Below are 20,683 nucleotides of genomic sequence, written 5' to 3' on the forward strand. Positions count from 1 at the left end.
GCAATACCTTTTGGGGTTTGGGTTGGTTTTTTGGGGGGTGGTGGTTTTTTTGGTTTTTTTTTTGGTTGTTTTTTTGTTTTTTTTTTTAGTTTTAGGGTATTCAGAGCAACTGTGGTTGCTGATGTACTGAGGAGGAAGGGATATCTTAGAGCAGGAGCTCAGGAGGGAGAAGTGAGCCCAAGATGTCTCCAAACATTAGGCTTACACTCCTCAGATCATTTTTTCAAAGCAGATTTATTCCTGGGCTGTTAACCAGGCAGCACCATGCAGATCACTGGTTTGGAGGGGGGGAGGAGGAGTTTAGTTCATCACTGGTGGACTTCATGCTTCTTATTTTCTGAAATTAATTTATTTGGGAATGAATGTGAAGAGATGTTTAGACTAAGACAGATAACACGATTTCAGGGTTAGGCCATCGAACTTCTGGGGACCAGGTGCACCCTATCAATCATGTCTGCAGAGAAGATAAGAGGCTGCACTTACGTTTGACAGTGCTGCGTGACTCCTGGAACCCAGCCGACTCTGCACCCCAGCCCAGGACTTCACACTCCTGCTCCTCCCCTTGCCCGTGCCTGGCACTGGTGCTTGCACTCGCTCTGCTCCGCTCTGCCAGCCAGCACATCTTCCAGAGCCCCACGCTGCGCTTGCGCCCGTCCTCCAGCGTTTGGTACACCCAGTTCGGGGTAAAGGCAGCCGCGTTGTTAAGGATGAGTGAGACCAGGGCTACCAACACAGCTGTGGCTACCAGTTTCTGGACAGTCATATCTGACTGTCAGCTCGCTGCCAGTCTCTAAGCGCAGACGACACGAGGTCCCAGTCAGCTGCAGCACATTGAAATTGGGCTGGGAACAGGCAGCTGTGCTGGGATGTTACAGGGTGCTAGAGGACATCACCGTTCATTCTTGAAGTTGACTCCAGAGGGATTTCTGACCAAGGAAATGAGAATTTTGTGAGGTAGATAGGAGAATTCCATAAAATAAGATCCCAAAGAAGCTTTGTTAGGTCCTTCTTAGCGTTGACTTATCCACCTTCTTGCACTTTGATAAGTAATGCCAGTCCCGTGGTGAACTGGATGACGGGGAGGTCCATTCTGTGTTGGACAGGGTGAATCCAGACAGAATCCAGTCTTGGGGCAGGAAAGCCGGAGCCGAGATGGGCAGAGGTGGGATGGGATGCTCGCTGTAGCCTGCCAAGCGCCGGGTCCTCCAAGCCAACCACTGCTGCTCCAAAAGCCTGGGTTTGGGCGCAGACTTCAGAATATCCTGCAAACGGTGACAGATGTCATCCTCTCAAAGCCAAGCCGAGCCAGAGGGGAGTGCGGTCATCCCAAAGGTGATCTGCAAGCCTGGAGTATCTCGAGGAGGTTGCTCTGCCCTGTCCCTCTCCAAAGAGCCGAGCCGTGAGTGCCGGGATGAGAACAGCCACTGCCGTGAGGAAAAGGCCCCCCCAGCTCCCCACCAAGAGGAAATGGCTGTTTTTGTGGCTCGTTTTGGTGAGCCTCGGGCGTAGTCGACTGCAAAAAAAAAAAAAAAAAAGCCACTGCTACGGCAGTCAAACATTAACAGGATGTGTTTCCTGAAAGGAAAAGACTATGGAGACTTCTAAAGTTGTCCCTCCTCCCCTCTGAGAGCCCCCTCCCTGCCTCAGGCCTCCTCCCCTCGCCGCTGCCCCCAGCAGGGCCGCCGGGACACGCACGGAAAGCCAGAGAAGGAAATCCCAGCTTCAGCCCTCGGGGTGTCAGCTCTGTGGAAGAGGAGGGAGGAGAGGGATTTTTAAATACCTTTTCCTAGAAGCAAACCAATATTGGGGTTCGCTGCTGGACAGTGCGACGAAAGCGCTGCGGGGGTGTCCTGATGTCCGCGTCCTCTCTGCGCCATAGGAGGGAGCGCAGCGGACAAATAGGAAGTATAAAATCTCGAGATTCTCAAGCCAACAGCAACCCAGTTTGGGGGTGTCTGCAAAGGCAAGGGCAAGTGTTGGGATGTGAGTGAGGCTGGGAGTCACGCACGGTGCCGGTGCGGGGCTGGCACAGCCCGAGTCCCCAGAGATCTCCGAGGGCCGCTGCCCGCTCCGCTGGGTGCCCGGGCTGTGGGAACTGCTGCCACGTGCTTGGTGGCATTGTCCCTGCTGAGAGCCTGGCACGGACAGACCGCCACGGGGCGAGGCACGGGCTTTCCTCATCAACCGCTTGAAGAGTTGTTGAGGGCGTTCCAAACTGTCCTTGAAGCTGGATGTTCCGGAGTGGTCTTGCCCAGACTGGCACTCCAAACGGCTCTTTGCTGAACGAGGACAGGGATTCTGCTGGGCACCGCCCGGCCCTGAGGTTATGCCCCTCCTGAGCTGAGTGTGGCACAGTTCTGCAGGCATTGTGTAGCACTGCCTTGTACACACTGACCTGAAAGCACATGTGTCAGCACCGAGGACACCTGGCACAGACCTGCCTTGCCAGGCACTGCCACACCTGAGGGGCTGGCACAGGAGTTCACATTCCTGTAATCAATAAGTTAGATTAAAAACTGATTTAATTTTATAGCAATTCTGTCTTACCAGGCAAGAGGCTTTGCCTCTAACCAACTGACCTGCCCTGACCCGAGCCAATACGCAGAAAGAAACTGGTCTGAATTTTTTTGCAAGGCAACATTTTATTTTCAAGTCTGGTTGGTGAGAGAAGGGGGGGAAATTCTGCTAAAGCTGGTATACTCCCATAATGAGTTTTCAGCTACTGAAGTGGAATGTACTAACCTGGCTATGAATTCAACCCTCCTCCATGTACTCTGATAATTTTTAATCTTTAAACAAATTAAGCTTTAAGTACTTTGAGCATCTTCATCCCTTGACAGCACTATAGGGTCTTTGGTTTCTTTTTTTCCCTGTGATTGATCATGTTTCTGGACATCGCTGGTTTTATAACTTTCAGTATAAAAACACCAGTGTCTGCCATTCTTCAAAGAAATTTCCTACCAGCAGTGACCATCTTTGCATATTTTAATCCCCTTGGATTATTTGTTATTATGATTCTGTGTTTATTATAAGCCAGGGATTCAGCAGCAAGGTAGATGATGTTTTTATGTAGATAACACCAGGAGAGATTTACCTTTAGGAAAAAGTCACAGACCTGCTTCTGCCTCCCCACATTTGATTTTTGTGATTTGATGAAGTCTGAGTATATATTTTCAGCAGGACACAAGCTTCCTTCTCATGTAACATTAAAAACAACAGCAATTTTATTTTACAAAGGCTGAACACATCAGTCTAGTCATAGAATCATAAAGGTTGGAAAATATCAAGTCCAACCATTGCCCCAGCCACTGACCCATGTCCCCAGTTGCTGCATGCACACAGCTTTTAAATCCTCCCAGGGATGGTGACTCCACCACTGCCCTGGGCAGCTGTGCCAGTGCCTGACCACCCTTTCCAGGAAGAAATTTTCCCTAATATCCAATTTAAACAGTATGGGAATCCTGATCCTTAATAAAAAACTACCTTAGTGAACGCTTCTTTGCTGACAAACCGGCAGCAGGATGTGCATTTTGCAGCACTCACCGCATTCTGTGGGGCACAGGGGTTTGTGTCACACAACCCACGTGAAGAAATCTCTTGGTGCTGGTTTTACGAGGGTAAGTTTGGAACAAAGCTATGTATTCAGTGAGATATTTTAGATATATTCTGTGGAACTGCTTTATCAAGTGGTCTTTTTCTGCCAGGTAAGAGTTCTTAGGAGTAGCCTCATCAGCTTTCAGTGTTTGGATCATACATGAAAAATACCTGACCTTTCTTAGAGTAGCTCACAGAATACCATTAGCACTACCAAGAGTCTCACTGAACTGTTACAACTTTTCATCTGTCACTTGGTTACTTGTTGTCCTTTGGTCCCACGGAAAGATACAACCAGAATGCCATCAACGCCTTTTTAAAAGCATCAAACTTAATTTAGCTACATCAGATAAAACCTCATTTTCTCAAGTCCTTAAAGTTTTCCAGTCTAGTGAAAGGTGTCTCTGCCCTTGCCAGGGATTTGGAACAAGATGGTTTTTAATGTCCCTTGCTACCCAAACTGTTCTGTGGTTCTGTGATTATCTATTTATATGTATAATATTATAGGGTGCAATATTAATTTAGTATAGGTAATGTGCATATTATAGGGTTCAGTTCAACAAAGTGGGGCCCAAATTGAAAAGAGATACTTTTTTTTTTTTCACCCTGATTCTGATCAATGTTCATTTTCCAAATACAGCCCATTAAATACAGGGAGAAAAGGTTTTTCAGTGAGATGCTTCAGACATAAATCTCCAGCACTTCTAAATAATATTCCACGTTTTTTCGTTAAACTTTTGTGCTAAATAGGCAATGAAAAATATATGGGAACAGAAGGGTTTGTGAGATCAGACTGTGGATGCTGTAAACACACTTCCACAGAAAAACAGATGAGAAAGGTCATATACAAAGCAAGGAAACTTTCATCAAATATGTGGTAAAATTTGTGTCCACTCTTCAGAGGCGTCAGCATTTGCTTCCCAAATCGCTGGCACTGTGGATGTGGCCTGGAGCCTGGGAGTACAGGGTGCAGCAGTGGAGGGTGCGTCCCTGTGCTGCTTGGGAATGCCTTCCTACGGCTCTGCTCCCACTGCCGCTGCGCCCGGGCTCCTGTAAGTTCCAGCTTCAGCTGATGAAGTACAGATGTGAGAGGCTTTCCAGGGGGGATGGAAGGAGGAGGAGGAGGGGAAGAACAGGAAATTCCCAGAGTCAGAGTTGAGAGCGGGGAAAATATTCCTTGGCATTTTATATGGACAGCAGGGCCTGCCTTTTAGGGGTGCATGGACAGATTCAGCTTTCTTACTACACTGGCAGCTGTTGGGAGATAAACTGTGGTTTTCCCTGGGATTTAAGTGAGCCTGTTCTGCGCCTCCTGTTTCTCATTCCTTCACCAGACCCACATTTCTGAGGGGCAGCAAAACTTGCCCTGGTGCTGGAGGTGTGTGCCTGCAGGGAGATTGTCCATCTTGTGGCTGAGATTGTTCTTCGTGAAACAGAGAGAGAAATGGAAGTGGACTGTGGGTACTCTCAGGATCCCCTCCCCTTCCCTACCCTTTCCTCTCCATGTATCTTATCAGAACACTGTCCCTCTTGCGAAGGATGTGTCTACTGGAAGGAACTCTGCTGCATGAGGACTGTGGCTGCTGCTCTGCCCTGTGCAGCTGCTAACCAAACCCAGTGGGGGATGGGAACTGCTCTGGGCAGAGCAAGGTTCCTTAGGTGAAACACTCCTTCAGGTGTTTCTGCAGAGGAGAAGCAGGACTTCAGAGAAAGCAGAAGCAGATGCAGGATGGTCAGAGGGAGTCAGTGGTCTCACCTGCCATGGGTACTTGTGCTGCTGAGTTGATCATGTCTCTCAGAATCTTAGAATCATCGAATGGTTTGGGCTGGAAAGGACTTTAAGGAGCATTTAGCACCAACTAAAGGGACACCTTTCTTTGGTGTCCTTCTTACCTCTTGCTGTGGTCTCTGTGCTGGGAGAGTCCATGCAAGCTGTGCTCTCTGTGAACACTCCCACATTCAGTGTCTTTGGTGCAGTTTGAGCCTGGTGTTCTCACCCCCTGCCCAGACAGGATGGCAGAAGGCAGTGACTGCCAGAATAAAACCAGCTGCAGAGTACACTGACTGCAGATGTTTCTCCCTCTGTGTTTGTTGCTGCCCTGGCATACCCATGGCTCAAGCCTCTCAGGTTCATTTTGCAAATGGTTTGGCGTGGAGGAGAAAGAGGTGGGATGGCAGAACTCCAGCTCCTCAGGGGAGAGGGTGCCCACGTAGCCCACAGACAGGTTGGGGGGGCGGGGGCAAGAGCTCACAAAGAGGAGTCCTAGGGGCAGCAGCTCCTGCTGAATTTTGACATTGGCAGGAGTCATTACCATCCAGGAAAGCATAACACAGCTGAGAGATGATGAGCAACATCATCCTAAATCCTGCTGTGACTCTCTGCACGCTCTTATCTTTTAACTTTGTACTTTAAAATATACAGTGTAGTCAGTTTCCTCTCAAAAGTTTCCACTCCCTGTAGTCTAAATAAGAATCCCATCCGCTCCTCTGTTTGAGCCCATGAACTCTCATCTTCCTGCATGAAGGGAGCCGAGAGCTGTCAGAGCTCTGAAAAATAAAGACTGATTTCCTTTCAGAAACTCACTGTTAGTCAGCTTGACAGAGCCCAGTACAGACGTGCATTCCTTCACCCAGAGCCAGCTGGCTGTTGGTAGCTTCTTCTGGCACAATGCAGAGCTTGGAAAATGTACTTCTCCTCAAGTGCTGTGAAGCACTGCTGTGCCCAGGCACAGCCTTGAGCAGCTCTTCCTAAGGACAGAACTCAACCGGCTGTTGGTCAAAGCCAGGCGAACATAACTAACAGCATGTTGATAATGTCAGTGTTCTTCAAAGGTGTTTTTCACACTTTTCCCAATTCCAGATACAGATAGTGTCTGGAATAAAAGAGAAAACTTTTCAAGCTTTTCAGAAATTAGGAAGGTCACATCTGCTGACACAAGGCAGCGTTTCTGTATTGAGGGATGATGTGCAGAAGGATCTAGCACTGGTTTCTGTCAGGCCCTTCCAGGTCTGAAATTACCTTTATTTCATGCTTTATTTCAATGTTCCTTTTGGCTCCTCAGCTAGGGAGCTTGGACATGTAGGTAAAGAGCTGTGTTTGAATACCACTGAGTTGTAAGAAAGGTGGCACTCAGACATGCATTTTTGCTTTTCTAAACCAGAAGCACTTCTGATCTTTCTGAAATTTGTCCCTGATTTATCACTTCTGTTCCTTTTTTTTTTTTTTTTTTTGACTCTATACTGTTTGTTCTCAGTGAAGTCTGTATCACTTTTGTTCTTTACTACCAGAAACCTTTATATGAGTTGCACTGCAAGTAAAAGATGCTCTAATTCTAAAGTAAATTATGCAAAGAATTTTCCCATGCCTTTTCTTAATGTATATGTTGAAGAGCACATCATGTTTCACCTGTTCCACTGTTTCCCAGTTAGTCACTTTCTCCTGTTTGTGCAGGGCTTACCCACAGCCACTGGAAACAGAAAATCATTTTAATCATAGGAAAACTGGAAGGGAATGTGGTGGCAGGTCATAAAGTGTCATTCTGTTCTATTATTTTCTTCTTTTTTCCCTGCTTTTAAAATTTAGATCTGTACTTTGTGCTGTGTTGGTGCCTGAGAACTGCACAGACCGTAACTCTGCTGAGGGTGACATTGAAGAAAACCTTATTCTGAATGCTCATGGTTTTTATTAGTCAAACATATTGCATGAAATTCTGAAGAGCCTCAGATGTGAACAGAATCTGTGAAAATCTTCGCTTGTCCCACTCTGTGATGGTCAGTTCTGTCGTGGTGCTTCTGCTGAGTAATTCTGCCAGCCATTCCAGCCGTGAGCATGGTCCTCAGCCCATCCTGCCTTGCCTGGGCAGGGGACTTTGCAGTGTTAACTGTGAATTCATAACCCTGAGGAGTTCTTGTTCTGAGCATCACAAAGCTTTTCTTTTTGCCTGTTTTATGCAAGTTTTAAATTAGAACATGGTTGTTTGACAATTTTTGTACACAATGTTCCCTATTACTGAGTACAACAATTGGGCTCCCAACAGTCCTTCAGTATTTAAACCACTTCAGACTGCAGCAGGAGATTTCCAGTGTGAGGTTAAGACTTTTCTCATAATTTTAATTCTGATTTCTGAACATCAGTGTGGGAGTTGTGGCTGTCTATAGGTTGCAGCTACAGCAGGATGGGCACATGATAAATGCTTATATACGTGCAAACATAGAATCACATCCTAGTTTGGGTTGGAAGGGACCTTAAAGACCATGTAGTTCTAGCCACCCCTGCTTTGGGCAGGAACACCTTCCACTGTTCCCAGGTAGCTCCAAGCCCCCTCCAACCTGGCCTTGAAAACTTCCAGGGTTGGGGCAGCCACAGCTTCTCTGGGCACCCTGTGCCCGGGCCTCGTCAACCTCACAGGGAAGAATTTCTTCCAATCTGAAATCTCCCCTTTTTCAATTTAAAGTCATTCCCCCTTGTCCTGCCCCTCCATCACTTGTCCCAACTCCCTCTCCAGCTCTCGTGGAGCTCCTTTAGGCACAGGAAGGTGCTCTTAAGTTCTCCTCAGAGACTCTTCTCCAGGCTGAACATCCCCAGCTCTCTCAGCCTGTCTCCAGGGTAGAGGTGTAACTGCTGTTGTTTAGACATTGGTGTAAATCAAATCCCACAATATTTCCTTAAGGATGGGGTAATTTAGCCCAAGAACTGCTCTTTGTGTGAGCCTGCTTCTGTTCCTCTTCAGTCTTCACACAGCTGCTGGAGTCTCTGTTACAGTCACCCCATTCCCAATGTACTGATGGTTTCCCCTTTCACACTCCTCACATCTCACCTGCCTTCCAAGTGACACAATAACAGCTCTCCTTTTCTTTCCCCTTTCCTGCAGTGAGGCTGTCTGGGAGAACATGGCTCGTATGTGTGTGAAGACTCAGAGGCTTGATGTTGCCAGAATTTGCCTGGGGCACATGGGTCATGCAAGAGGAGCCAAGGCACTGCGAGAGGCTGAGCAAGAGCCAGAGCAGGAGGCCAGGGTGGCTGTGCTGGCCATCCAGCTGGGCATGCTGGTAAATCTCACAGCCAAGTGGTGAAGACTTTGTATCAGACTCCGAAAAATTACTCGGTGAAAGAAACTGCTGACTGAAGGAAACATCTTTTAAAGATTGTTTAATGTGTGAAACATTTAACAAAAGCCTGCCTTCCTGGGGCATATGCCTCTTCCAAGCTTAATCATTCTAGGTTTCACTGGATTTAAAAAAGGCTATATTTTATTATAGTTAAAATGTTTCAACAAACATGTTTTAAGCTCTGATATGGAACACAAGATCCATTTTGAAATCATTTGTTTCTAGAGTGAAAGGCCAGAGCTGTATGCTCACAGAGGGCTGACCTGAAGTTGTTGAAGGAGTTTAGGCAAAATAGACTTTTCCTAGAGTGCTGGAGAGCTCTGGTCAGTCCCATTCATTGCCTGTGCTGTCCCAGGGATGCCTAGTCACACAGATTTCTATCCTGACTTCTTCCACTGTGTGAGTAGGAACTTGACTGGATCCAGCTCAGCCAGAGGACAAGATCTGGCTGTTCCCCAGAGTTGGTGTGTGGAACAATTGTCTCTTGTTCCTCCATCTGCAGGATGCCCAACATCCTGGCAGCAAATACACCCCAAAGTGGACCTTGTGTCTGGAGTCTGACTTCATTCCCCTTGATTGCCAATAGAACTGAGATCTAAGCTGCGTTTGAGACCAGCATTGTCATACGGATTGAAAATTGACTGGTGCTAGTTAAAGTGGATTTAGTATTGCACTAATTTAATATCTTCAGCAATGACGATAAGAAAGCCAGAAATTTTTAGTTTGGGAACTGTAGGCATATGATCCATCAGAGGGAAAACTAGGAAAGAATTTGTGAAATAACCCACATATAAACTGAATATATATTAAATACTGAATTAGATAAAAAATAGCAAGGTGCTATGACAGCAAAAATCAGTTTAAGGAAACACCGCATCCTGGACCTGGATTTGGTAACTCCTGTCTGTGTATTCAAGGCAGCTACAGCTGGAATGATGACTCCCAGCATTTAAGTCTCTCATCACAGAAAAAAAAAAAAAAAAAAAAAAAAAAAAAAAAAAAAAAAAAAAAAAAAAGGCTGATGAACTGGAAAAGGTTCAGAGAAAATCAGTGCAAAATTCTCAGCTCTTGAAAAGATTTCACAGAAAAGAAGTCTTGAAAATAGCCAAGTAATTAGGATTTGGCTTGAAAAGGTATTTAGCAATCTATAGTTATTTGATGAGTATGAGAGAAAAAGAGAAAGACCGAGAGTAACTATTTTGAGTTAAAGGAAATTCAAGGAAAAAAGGAAAATTCAAATGAAATGTTTGTAAAGCCTTCCTGGCAGAGAAAGCTATGAGGGTGAAAAGTGTCAGTGCTTCTTCTCTTGGATATTTAGATCTGTTTGGAGAGGTGTAAGGGAACTACAGCAAAACAATTGCAGCTCTACTACTTTTTTCCATCTCGTACAGAATCCTAGGGCAGGCATCTTCCTTTTCCACTTTCTGGGCTTTTTAAAATTTGAAACAATAAGAGACAGAAAGCATTTTTCTGTCTTGGACAGATAGTATCAATTTACTAAATATAGTGTTCAGCTGGACAGCAGTTGGGTGGAGCAGGAAAATGTTCCTTCCACGGGAGTTAGTACCTCTCAGAGAATAAAAATAATAGTTCCAAATTTGCTCACCCTTGCGTCAGCATCGGCAAAACTCTCCTGTTCTAATTCCGTAATAAATTATTAACATTTATTCCCAGGAATGGGGCTCAGTTATCCACAAACAGCATTGCTGCCTCTGAGACCTGCTGGGAGGTCACAGGGGTTCCCTGGCTCGCAGCACCTTAATTCTCAAACCCTGAGTGCCAGGATCTTCTCCTAAGCCTCACCCATGCCTGGGCAGCATGGTCAGCAGCTGTACCCCCACCTAAGCATGTCTTCATTTTTGGTGGTTCACACTCCTGATGACAGCATTTGATCATTGATGACTTGTGTCATTCCCCTCCCTCCTGGTCAATCCTGTACAGTAAGTGTCGGGATCTGAGTGCTTTCCTTATTTTTACCTACCATCCTGTTCCCCAATAATATGCTATCCCAGGCCACATATATTTAGTTTGTTAAACCCCATACCTGAATGACTGTTGCTTTAATTGCATTGCAATGCCCTGCACTTATAAACTGCTCCAAGGTGCAGTGCCTGGTGTGACTGACACGCAGCATGGTCAGGGCTGACGGGGATTTTGGGTGTTCCTCTCCCAGGAGGATGCAGAGTGGCTGTACAAGGCTTGCAAACGGTATGACCTCTTGAACAAGTTCTACCAGGCCTCCAACCAGTGGCAGAAAGCCATCGAAACGGCCGAGGCTCATGACCGGGTTCACCTGCGCACCACCCACTACAACTACGCAAAGCACCTGGAGGCAACCGGGCAGCAGAGCCTGGCACTCACCCAGTAAGCACCAGCTGGGTGTACCTGGGGGACTGGGAGCTTCTTTCTCCTTTGGAGATGGGTGAAGGAGGATGTTTGATGATGACCAGTAAAAATTAAGTAATTTCCTGTTTCTGGTGCCTTCTATCTCACAGTGTGAAAAGTATTCCCAGTGAAACCTCCCAGCACCCTCTCATGCAAATGATGTGTAGTGTCTTAGAAGGTCAAGGGTCTGTCAGGGCCAGTAGTTAAACCTCACTTATATCCAGTCCTGTGTTTGTCTCTGGAAGACCACTGCCATCTTTTCCTTCCTTTTTCATGATGAAACCAATTATTAGCTTTTCCCGAGAGTCCCAGACACAACTGCTGGAGCAGAATTTAGTTTGACTTGGTTGCTTCTGGTGCCTGATCCTCTCCTGTTACTGACAAGTGCCATGAGAAGTCAGGGGAGGGTATTTTTGATGTCTTGTATTTCTTGTTTGAGATCCTGTTTCTATATGAGTTTCCCAATATGAAAGTTCCCATCATCATAACTGTCATTGTCATCATGATGAAATAAGGTCAGTTCTGTTCAGAATCAAAGGAGAGCTCTGTTGTGCTCAGGCGGACCCACTGGTGGCCATGGTGGGCAGTGGGGTTAGGAGAGGTGGTGCTGGGGTAAGGGCAGTGACCTCCCAGCAGTGGCAGAGGCTGATGTTGCAGGGGGTGGTACGATGTGGAGCCTGGGGCATCTGTGACCTGTCCAGCCAGGTGTGCTTGACGCTTGGGGAACTTTCTGGAATACTTCTCTGGGCCATCACTGGCACTTTTAAAGTATTTCCTGTGCTGTGAAGATCACACCTCCCTCATTCCAAGTGCTTGGCAGTACCACTGAACTTTTAATTTTTGATGGTTCTGGTGGACTGCAGCTGGTCTTACAGTGAACTTAGTTATACAGCTAAAGCAGTTGTTGCCAGTGTTGTCAGTTGATGGCTGGCAAACAAGATTAAATGGATGTTTAATACATAGAGAGCTAATAAGGAGGCTGTCATTTCACATCTAATATGTTCTTCTTCTCTGCAGCTTTGAAAAGTCAGACACACACAGGTTCGAAATACCTCGAATGCTCTCTGAAGACTTACAAGCCCTGGAGAACTACATCAACAAGATGAAAGACAAGTCAGTGCTATGCTTGTTCCTTCTACATGGGGTTGTCAGGTCTGACATACAATTCGTGACGAGAGCTAGGATGACAGAGTGTGAATTCTCTCAGTCTCATTCAACCCCTGCCTTACCCACCATGTCCCTCCTAACAGCTTTTCAGGTTTATGCTGCACTTGCTCAAGAACTGCCACATTGGTTATCCAGGCTGACTTCCTGTATAGTGCAGATCTTGAGACTGTCACGCTTGGGTTGGGTCGAAGCATGTGTTCTAAAAAATGTGGTTTTAGAACACATTTTAGTTCTTTTAGAACACATTTTAGAACACAGTTTTTAGTTCAAGCTCTCTAGGAATGTAAACCAGCATCTGGCAGTTCTCATTGCTGAAGTTAATACTGTTGCTTTTCCAGGAGCCTGTGGAAGTGGTGGGCACAGTACTTGGAGAGCCAGTCAGACATGGAATCTGCATTAAAATACTATGAACTGGCTCAGGATTATTTTTCCCTAGTCCGTGTCCACTGCTTTCAAGGCAACATTCAGAAGGTAAGGCAGCCTGCTTCTACCTGCTTCCAGAATGCTCATTCCTGGGAGGAGCATGGCCATGAAGTAAAGCTGCACAATTCCCTCCGCAGGCTGCTGAAATAGCAAATGAAACGGGGAATGGGGCAGCTTCCTATCACCTGGCACGCCAGTACGAGAGTCAGGAGGACATCAGGCAGGCCGTGCACTTCTACAGCCGGGCCCAGGCGTTCAACAATGCCATCCGCTTGTGCAAGGTATGCAGAACGGTGCAGTGTGCCCACACCAGCACAGGGTTCTCCCTTTGGTGGTACAAGGTGTTTGTGCCCGTTCTCTCCCGTAAGACACTGCCTGCTCTTGGACAGCCCGTGATAGAGCTGCTGACCTCTTCTACCAAAGGTGGATCAACAAAGCCTTGGTGGTTTGGAAATGTATTTTCTTGAACAGTTCATCAGAAATTCCCTGAAAGAAAAAATCGTAATCGAAGCTGAAAACCACATGGGTTGTAGAGGTTTTACACAAAAGGGTATGAGAGTTTAATACCATGTGGCAGTATAAAGCTACAGGCTTGCCAGAAGTTGGAATTATGAAATTTGTGTGTACACACCCAGAGCCAAACCTTTGCTTTTGAACAGGCGAATAATTTAGATGATCAGCTGATGAACCTGGCTCTCCTGAGCTCACCAGAAGACATGATAGAGGCAGCCTGCTACTATGAGGAAAAGGGGGATCAAATGGACAGAGCTGTTATGTTATACCACAAGGTAAATCTCTTTTAGTAAAAACTCCCAAACTTTACACTGAAGCAGTTCCTACAGCAGATGTATGTTAAATCAGCTGTAGCGCTTACTATGTCCTGTTTATTAGTCACTTTTTTCATGGTGAATAATGCTTTATTAAGCCACTCTAGGGCATCCTTTGAACTGGCTCTGTAGTGCTCATTCTAGTCTTTGAAGACTCATTCCTAATTTTGCAGGCAGGACACCTCTCCAAAGCCCTGGAGCTGGCCTTTGCCACGCAGCAGTTTGGGACCCTGCAGCTCATTGCCGAGGACCTGGATGAGAAGTCCGACCCAGCCCTACTTGCCCGCTGTTCTGGGTTCTTCATTGAACACGCTCAGTATGAGAAGGCAATGGAGCTGCTGCTCACGGCCAAAAAGGTGAGCTGAGCCCTCTGCTCCCCTGAGCACACAACAGGTGTGCACCTGCACACAGCCATTCATTTGTACAGGTAACCAGATAAAAGAGACACTTATAAAGTTTCAAGATTCCTCTTCAGCCAGTGATTCAGGGGCACTGGCAGCTCAGCCTTGCCAAAATGCTGGGTACCAGATCACTCCTCACTCCTCCTTAACAAGCTCCTATGGCTGGCTTTCTTCCACATTTTGCAAGGTAACATAGCCCTTTTCTGGACTACAAGCTTTTATATAGCCTACTCAGAATTTGTTCCCATATGGGAAGTACCAAAATATTTAACAAAATCTTTCCATTTATTTGTATTTCCTGAAAACGTTATTACGGATCATTCCTAACAAACCTGATTTGTGTGTCTTCGAAAAATCTCATGTTCAGAGTCAAAATGGCTGAATCTCTAGTGGCATACTTGTGTGAGAGCAGTGCTGTCGTGGAAGAACAAACATGCTCTTCTCAGCAAACAAAATGGGACAGTGTGTGCCTGAACACAGCCTGATGTTGAGACGTGTAACTACAGCCCTGTGTTCCAGACAGAGCATCCTCAGCTGCTTTGTAGCTGATTTCTGTAGGTTACACCACAAGCAAATGTGAGATATCACAATAGTTTGCAACATCTCATTCCTCTCTTACTCCTTCAGTACCACGAAGCTCTGCAGCTCTGCCTGGAGCAGAACCTGACCATCACTGAGGAGCTGGCCGAGAAGATGACAGTACCCAAGGAGTCCCAGGATCTCTCTGAGGAGTCCCGGAGGGAGCTGCTGGAGCAAATTGCTGATTGCTGCATGAGACAAGGCAACTACCACGTGGCCACCAAGAAATACACACAAGCAGGAAACAAACTGAAGGTCAGCCTGGATAGCCTCAAAACAAGGGCGTTTTGAAAAGTAAACCTTGAAGCACACTTCTACAGTAACTACCCAGAAACTTCTGAGCCATTTTGATGGTGTTTTTGCACTCACAATATTTTCCCTCTCTCCCTTGCCAGGCCATGAGGGCATTGCTGAAATCTGGAGACACTGAGAAAATTATTTTCTTTGCGGGAGTTTCCAGACAGAGAGAGATTTATATCATGGCAGCCAACTACCTGCAGTCACTGGATTGGCGTAAGGACGCAAAGATTATTGCGAATATTATCAGCTTCTACACCAAAGGAGGGGCCCTTGACCTCCTGGCAGGTTTCTATGATGCATGTGCTCAGGTACTGCCCTTTCTGTGACTGCTGAATGCGTTTGGTTTATTGGTTCTGGAGCAAGAGCACCTCCTTTCTCCTCTTGCAGGTGGAAATTGAGGAGTATCAGAACTATGAAAAAGCACACAGAGCACTGACAGAAGCATACAAGTGCCTTTCCAAAGCAAAGGCCAGAAGCCCTGTGGAACAGGAAAGCAAACTTGGCCACCTGCAGAGCAGGATAAGTCTGATAAAGCGGTTTATCCATGCTCAGAGGTGAGCTGCAGCATGGAGAGCACTAAGTGACAGAAATATCATACCAGAACAGAAGTTTTAACAGAACCTAAAGTTTAATGAATAATGTGCAGCTTGCTGCAAAAAAAAAGCTGGTGGTACATTTTTCTAGCAGGGAAACCATAATGTGATTTTTAAAAGTGCATTTAAAACATTGCATTAAAGATGGAAAAGTAACCTGAAAGAGAAGGATATAGACCAAGGGAGATGTAGCCAGAAACATGATTATCATAAAAATCACAGAATCACAGACTGGTTTGGGTGGGAAGTCTTCCAAAAGCCTGCCATAGGCAGGGACACCTTCCACTTCCCCTCGTTGTTCCAAGCCTCATCCAACCTGGCCTTGGACACTGCCAGGGATCCAGGGGCAGCCACAGCTTCTCTGGGCACCCTGTGCCAGGGCCTCCCCACCCACACCGGGAACAATTCCTTCCCAATATCCCATCTATCCCTGCCCTCTGGCAGTGGGAAGCCATTTCCCCTTGTCCTGTTCCTCAGGGCCTTTGTCCCAAGTCCCTCTCCAGCTCTCCTGGAGCTCCTTTAGGTACTGGAAGGGGCTCTAAGGTCTCGCTGGAGCCTTCTCCAAGTGAACACCCCTAGCTCTCCCAGCCTGGGTCCAGAGGGGCTCCAGCCCTTGGAACACCTTCATGGCCTCCTCTGGACTCACTCCAGCAGCTCCATGTCTTGCCTGTGCTGGGACCCCAGGGCTAGAGAGAGCTCTGCAGGTGGGGGTCTCATCTGAGAAGGGGTAGAGGGACAGAATCTCCCCCTCCCTTGCTGCCCCCACTGGCCAGTCAGCCCCAGGACAAGTTGGGGTTTCTGGGTTTTGTTTGGGCTTCTGTCATGAAACCTAATGCAGTAAAAACTCTTCCCTGTCCTTGGCTGGATAAGCTGAATGCTCTCCCTGGGCTGTGAAACCTCCCTTTTGCCCTTTCCTAGAGTTTACCCCGAAGACACTGAAGAAGCAGTCAGGCAATGTGAACTGCTCCTGGCTGAACAGAACTTTGATGATGCCATCCGGCATGGTGATGTCCTGGGATTTTTGGTTCAGCATTATGCACAAGTGGAGGAATTCCATACAGTAAGTGAAATTTTAATTCTTCTAACCTACAGAACCCATATTGTCCACCTGTGCAGCTTGGTGAAGTCTGGCTCTCACGCAGGAAGATGTTCCATGGTAGGAGCCTAAATGCACAGCAGGGTGAGGCACAGCTCAGGAACTTAATGAAAAATACACATTCTATGGGAGGAGTGAAAAGGAAAGCTCACAGGACACAGCATAAATGGTGGTAGATTCTTAAGCATTCCCAGTGATTCAACGAGAAGAGGGTCTGGCTGGATGTATGCCACAGTAATGCCACCACACTGTGTTTGCCACCTGGCCAGAGAAGAAAACTGTAAAATGGCAGTTATTTGAGGAAACAGTGACTCACTCCTTCAGGGTAGATGTGCCACACACTCCCTGAACAGGCCCAGTGCCTGCTGCTCCAATGCTCCAATGAAACATGAGGGTGCCAAATGCAGGTTCCTCCAGCTGTGCTGAACTTCACTTTTAATGTGGAAAGTGCAAGAAATAATTTACTGGGGCCCCTGTGACAGTGTACCCTCTGACAGTGATCTCTGCATTCCTTTAGGCTTATCGATACCTGGAAGAGATGCAGAAAAGAATTCCAGCCTCGAACCTGAGCTACTATGTGTCCCCACAGATCATGGAGGCTGTGCACCGAGGAGCTGGCATTCCCATGAGCCGAGCCCTGGCCCGAGCACACACTGGCCATGGCAGCACGGATAACAGGGAGGAGGAGGAAGTGGCTGATGAAGTGCAGGACCCCTGACAATGAGCACTTACCAAATGCAAAGCTGACTATTTTCAACTCATTTATTCCATCCTCATTAAGGGGCCCAGATCAGTCACATGCTGTTGCCACACAGCTTTTTGGTTATTACCAAGAAATCTGTTTTTCCTGCTTGACTGTACAAGCAACAGTATTAGAGTTAATACATTCTCTCAAGCACAGCATACTGCGATTCACATGTACATCCTGTTAGAAAGCTGGTTTTAGTATTTTAATAAATCTGAGGCAGAAAAAAACCAGTAAGAACTGTATATTGTAACTTCACTTTTTTCTTAGTACAAGGAGCTGAATAACTGAGGTGGAAATTGTGAGTTGCCTTTCAAGTACAACTCTGATCGGCTAAGGTGCAGATCTGTGATTCCCTAGAAATGAGACCTTAAGCTTGGTTAAAAGTCAAACTACACACTCCTGCAGGCTGAAGGCAGAGTCTCCCCAACAGAAGCTTCTGTGTTTAAATACATTGGAGGGTCATGTGGGGTAGAGCAACAACTTACAGACATCTGAGGTAAACCTCAGAGTCACAGAATGCCTGGGTTGGAAGGGATCCTGGATGCCCTTTGGTCCAACCTCTGCTCAGGCTGCATCACTCTGAGCAATTGAAGCTTCTTACTGTGAAGCTCCTTCTCCAAAGACCAGTTACATCAAGCCCCTCTGTACTAGTGAGATTTTTGGAGGCCAGTTTCTTCCCTGGCACAAGCAGGACTGAGAGAAGTGATTTAACAACCTAGGTTCTGCGCACCTCTCTGCCTGTCCCCCTGCCCCGCCAAGGGGCACTTATCAGGTCACTCACGTTTCTTTCCAGCCAGCCCTTACACTTAGAATGGTTTTTCTTTTTCGTGTTTTGTGACTTGCTTCAAAACTTGGGGTGAACATAAAGTTTCTAAATTGCTTTCAGGGAAGAAGGGTTGGGAGATTTTAAGGTCAAAATCTGAGCATTATTTATTCTTAAGTAGAAATTTAATTCTGTACTAAGATTACTCAAAAAGAATTCTCTGTCACATTCCTTCCTAACCACAGCCCAGCTCTAGCTCAGGCCTTTAAAGTCCGGCACACCTTCAGCACTTCAGTATAGCTATCCAGTGCTTGCATCCCATCAGCGGTGCCATTCCTTCCACCATGCCACCCCTCCCAGCAGCACACCAAACTCCAGCTGCTCGGAGATGTGGGAGCCTTCCTAGGGGGCAGTTGATAGCGGCAAGTGGCCCTCTGCAGCCCTTCTGTTTTTCTGAGGCGGCTGTGTGAGATCTTCCCTGTATTTTTAGCCGAGTGCTCAGACCTGCCAAGGTTATAAATAGCTGGGGTGGGGGCTGGGGGCGCGGGAGGATGGCAGTGCTCGCCTACCTTCCTGCATCTGTACACGCTGTACCGGATACTCAGAGCTCACTCAATTGGCCTCCACTACAAAGTCCAGATGTCAAGTCAGGCTCGTTGGCTTACAGCTCAGCACCCTTCCCCCTTCTTCCTCTCCTCCAGCCAGGTGACTGCTGAAGAGGCCCCAGCAGTGCCCAAATACATCCAGCTGGCCAGAGCACAAGGTAAAGGTCATTTCTGTTACCTTCAGCTAGGAAGGAACAGCTGCAAGTTTCTTTTTCAGGTTCTCCATTAGCAGCAAGTTCTGCAGGGCCAGCCTTCTGCAGTCTCCATCAGGGTCTTTCTCCATCACATCTGCAAAAGAAGCAGCCACTGTTAACTGAAGAATGGGAAAAAGTGCCCATTGTCTCAGTTTGACTGACAATCACAGAACTAAACAACAGCGTTTGCGCCTACGGCTGGGCTGGACATCAGCACTTGCAGGACCTGCATTAGGCTAGAAGGCAGAGCTCTTCAGACACAAACTTCATCATGTAAAGCAGAATGAGTTTAGCCAAGCCCTGACTGCCACGTGGGGTAGTACTCCAGTCTTGTAGGAGAAACGAATAGTCAGTTGGTCTGAAACACTACAGAAACTGTCTGACCTTGGATCCCATGGGATAATTGCTGTGCCAGAATTTGTACTTGTCACCTTGAGCTACACAAAAGCTTTTCACAGCTGAGCTACAAGTCTGAATGAAGTCTGCAGTTGGAAATCAGCTTTCTCCAAAGTCTGAAGTCTCCACTCCACCATTCTTGCAATCTAAAATGGTCACTGCTCCTTCCTGAATTTGGGATCACGATGCCATTCCAATGGGGAAAGAATGAGACAGGCCCCAAGGTTCAGCATATTCTCCACTCTGAGAGACCAATCTTCTGACAAACAGCACATAAGGGCAGTATGAGGCTGTTCCCAGCAGCTGTTATTCCAGGGGCCCTTAACAGGCCTGCAGAGTAACAACCAGGATGCATGCAGGATGTCTGAGCAGGGGAGCCTGGAAGAGCAGAGAGCCTGTGTGAGGATATCCTGTACGCACAAGCAGTGTGCTGGGAGCCTGGCACTGTCAGCCCAAACACATGACTCATGTCAGTGGAGCAGGACTATTTATAATGCAGGGAGAGCTGCACCCTAGTGCTTCCATACTCCCTCTGCAGAAGGCAAAAAGGGAGGTTACAAGGCAGACTGGAACAAGCTCAAAAGCTCAGAGTGCTGTTGGTACTGTTTCTGTTCCATGAGCATGGATCTAGCACTGCATGGGAGGCGCAAGGCACCAGTGTCCTGTTGGTCCTGACATAAACCACACTTACCCATGACACAGTTGCACAGCACTTGCAAGGGGTGGAGAATTCCCTCAAAGGCAGCTGCTGAGGAATCAAAGGGATCATTTCCTAGAAGCTTTTAGAAGCATATTCCCTCTCTCCCCTGGGAAGGATCAGGCTGCTCAACAGCAAGTGCAGCATGACAACTAAGGGCAATGACAGACAAGTCCAAAGTGGATTCTCATCCCTCTCCATACTAATATGTCCCAAAGCATCCAGTAAGCATCCAGTAAGCATCCAGTGCCAGGGCTGCAGCCAACAGGCTGAAGGGCCAATAGGTAGTCATAGGACACACTACAGCAGTTTGCAGAGGTCCTGATGTAACAACAAACTGAAAGAGGTCTGTGGATTTCTACTAAGCACTGCATGTATAACATTTCCTATCCCACTGTTCACCACTGTGCGTCGGCCACGGCAGGAGAAACACAGATGCTTTAAGCTGAAACCCAGAGTGGCTAAAAGGCATAGTAGTCAAGGCTCCCATGCAGGACAGCTTGTCATTCCCAGCTACAGCAGAGCTAATAAAGGAAATCTCTTGCAAATCTCGTCTGGAAGAGTCATAAAGCAACATCCAAGTCCATGAGCTCAGACCTGTGATTCAGTCACAGAACCAGGTCTCTAGTACCAGACTTGACCTGTCAGAGCAGCAGGGAGGGCCCAGTACCTCCCTGTGCAACTGTTTCCCCAACAGCCTTACAATAAATAGCTAAGGCACAGCCTAATAAGCTGGTGTGTTTCACAAAGCAGCTCTAAAAGCCCTTTAAATTGCACTTAAATTGCACCAGACCATATGTGAAGCT

At 47.0% G+C, this 20,683-nt stretch overlaps 3 protein-coding genes across 9 annotated transcripts in view; 1 reads left to right on the top strand and 2 right to left on the bottom strand.

Moving 5' to 3' along the window:
- The window catches only part of TMEM204 (transmembrane protein 204), a 28,574-nt gene extending 26,726 nt beyond the window's left edge, over positions 1 to 1,848 (bottom strand). The window contains exons 1-2 of the mRNA XM_040079195.2: positions 1,781 to 1,848; positions 484 to 1,513 (exon numbers count right to left, since the gene is read on the bottom strand). Coding sequence (XP_039935129.1) covers positions 484 to 763 — 280 coding nt within the window. The 5' untranslated portion in view covers positions 764 to 1,513; positions 1,781 to 1,848. The remainder of the gene's footprint in view (positions 1 to 483; positions 1,514 to 1,780) is intronic.
- IFT140 (intraflagellar transport 140) overlaps positions 1 to 17,329 on the top strand; it is a 97,592-nt gene extending 80,263 nt beyond the window's left edge. For all 5 annotated transcript variants that reach the window (XM_040079186.1, XM_040079184.1, XM_040079187.2 and 2 more), the window contains 12 exons: positions 8,466 to 8,643; positions 10,877 to 11,067; positions 12,106 to 12,201; positions 12,594 to 12,726; positions 12,816 to 12,959; positions 13,338 to 13,466; positions 13,679 to 13,861; positions 14,534 to 14,740; positions 14,881 to 15,093; positions 15,173 to 15,339; positions 16,297 to 16,438; positions 16,992 to 17,329. In XM_040079186.1, the coding sequence (XP_039935120.1) occupies positions 8,466 to 8,643; positions 10,877 to 11,067; positions 12,106 to 12,201; positions 12,594 to 12,726; positions 12,816 to 12,959; positions 13,338 to 13,466; positions 13,679 to 13,861; positions 14,534 to 14,740; positions 14,881 to 15,093; positions 15,173 to 15,339; positions 16,297 to 16,438; positions 16,992 to 17,192 (1,984 nt within the window). In that variant the 3' untranslated portion in view covers positions 17,193 to 17,329. The remainder of the gene's footprint in view (positions 1 to 8,465; positions 8,644 to 10,876; positions 11,068 to 12,105; positions 12,202 to 12,593; positions 12,727 to 12,815; positions 12,960 to 13,337; positions 13,467 to 13,678; positions 13,862 to 14,533; positions 14,741 to 14,880; positions 15,094 to 15,172; positions 15,340 to 16,296; positions 16,439 to 16,991) is intronic.
- TELO2 (telomere maintenance 2) overlaps positions 6,993 to 20,683 on the bottom strand; it is a 29,722-nt gene continuing 16,031 nt past the window's right edge. The window contains exons 18-19 of one of the 3 annotated variants that reach the window (XM_040079192.2): positions 18,769 to 18,878; positions 6,993 to 7,061 (exon numbers count right to left, since the gene is read on the bottom strand). In XM_040079192.2, coding sequence (XP_039935126.1) covers positions 18,775 to 18,878 — 104 coding nt within the window. In that variant the 3' untranslated portion in view covers positions 6,993 to 7,061; positions 18,769 to 18,774. Of the gene's footprint in view, positions 7,062 to 16,433; positions 16,598 to 16,702; positions 16,736 to 18,768; positions 18,879 to 20,683 lie in introns of those variants that run through there. The other 2 variants (XM_040079191.2, XM_058422579.1) reach the window with 2 other exon arrangements.

This window comes from Hirundo rustica, chromosome 15, assembly GCF_015227805.2.
Source record: "Hirundo rustica isolate bHirRus1 chromosome 15, bHirRus1.pri.v3, whole genome shotgun sequence".
NCBI lineage: Eukaryota > Metazoa > Chordata > Aves > Passeriformes > Hirundinidae > Hirundo > Hirundo rustica.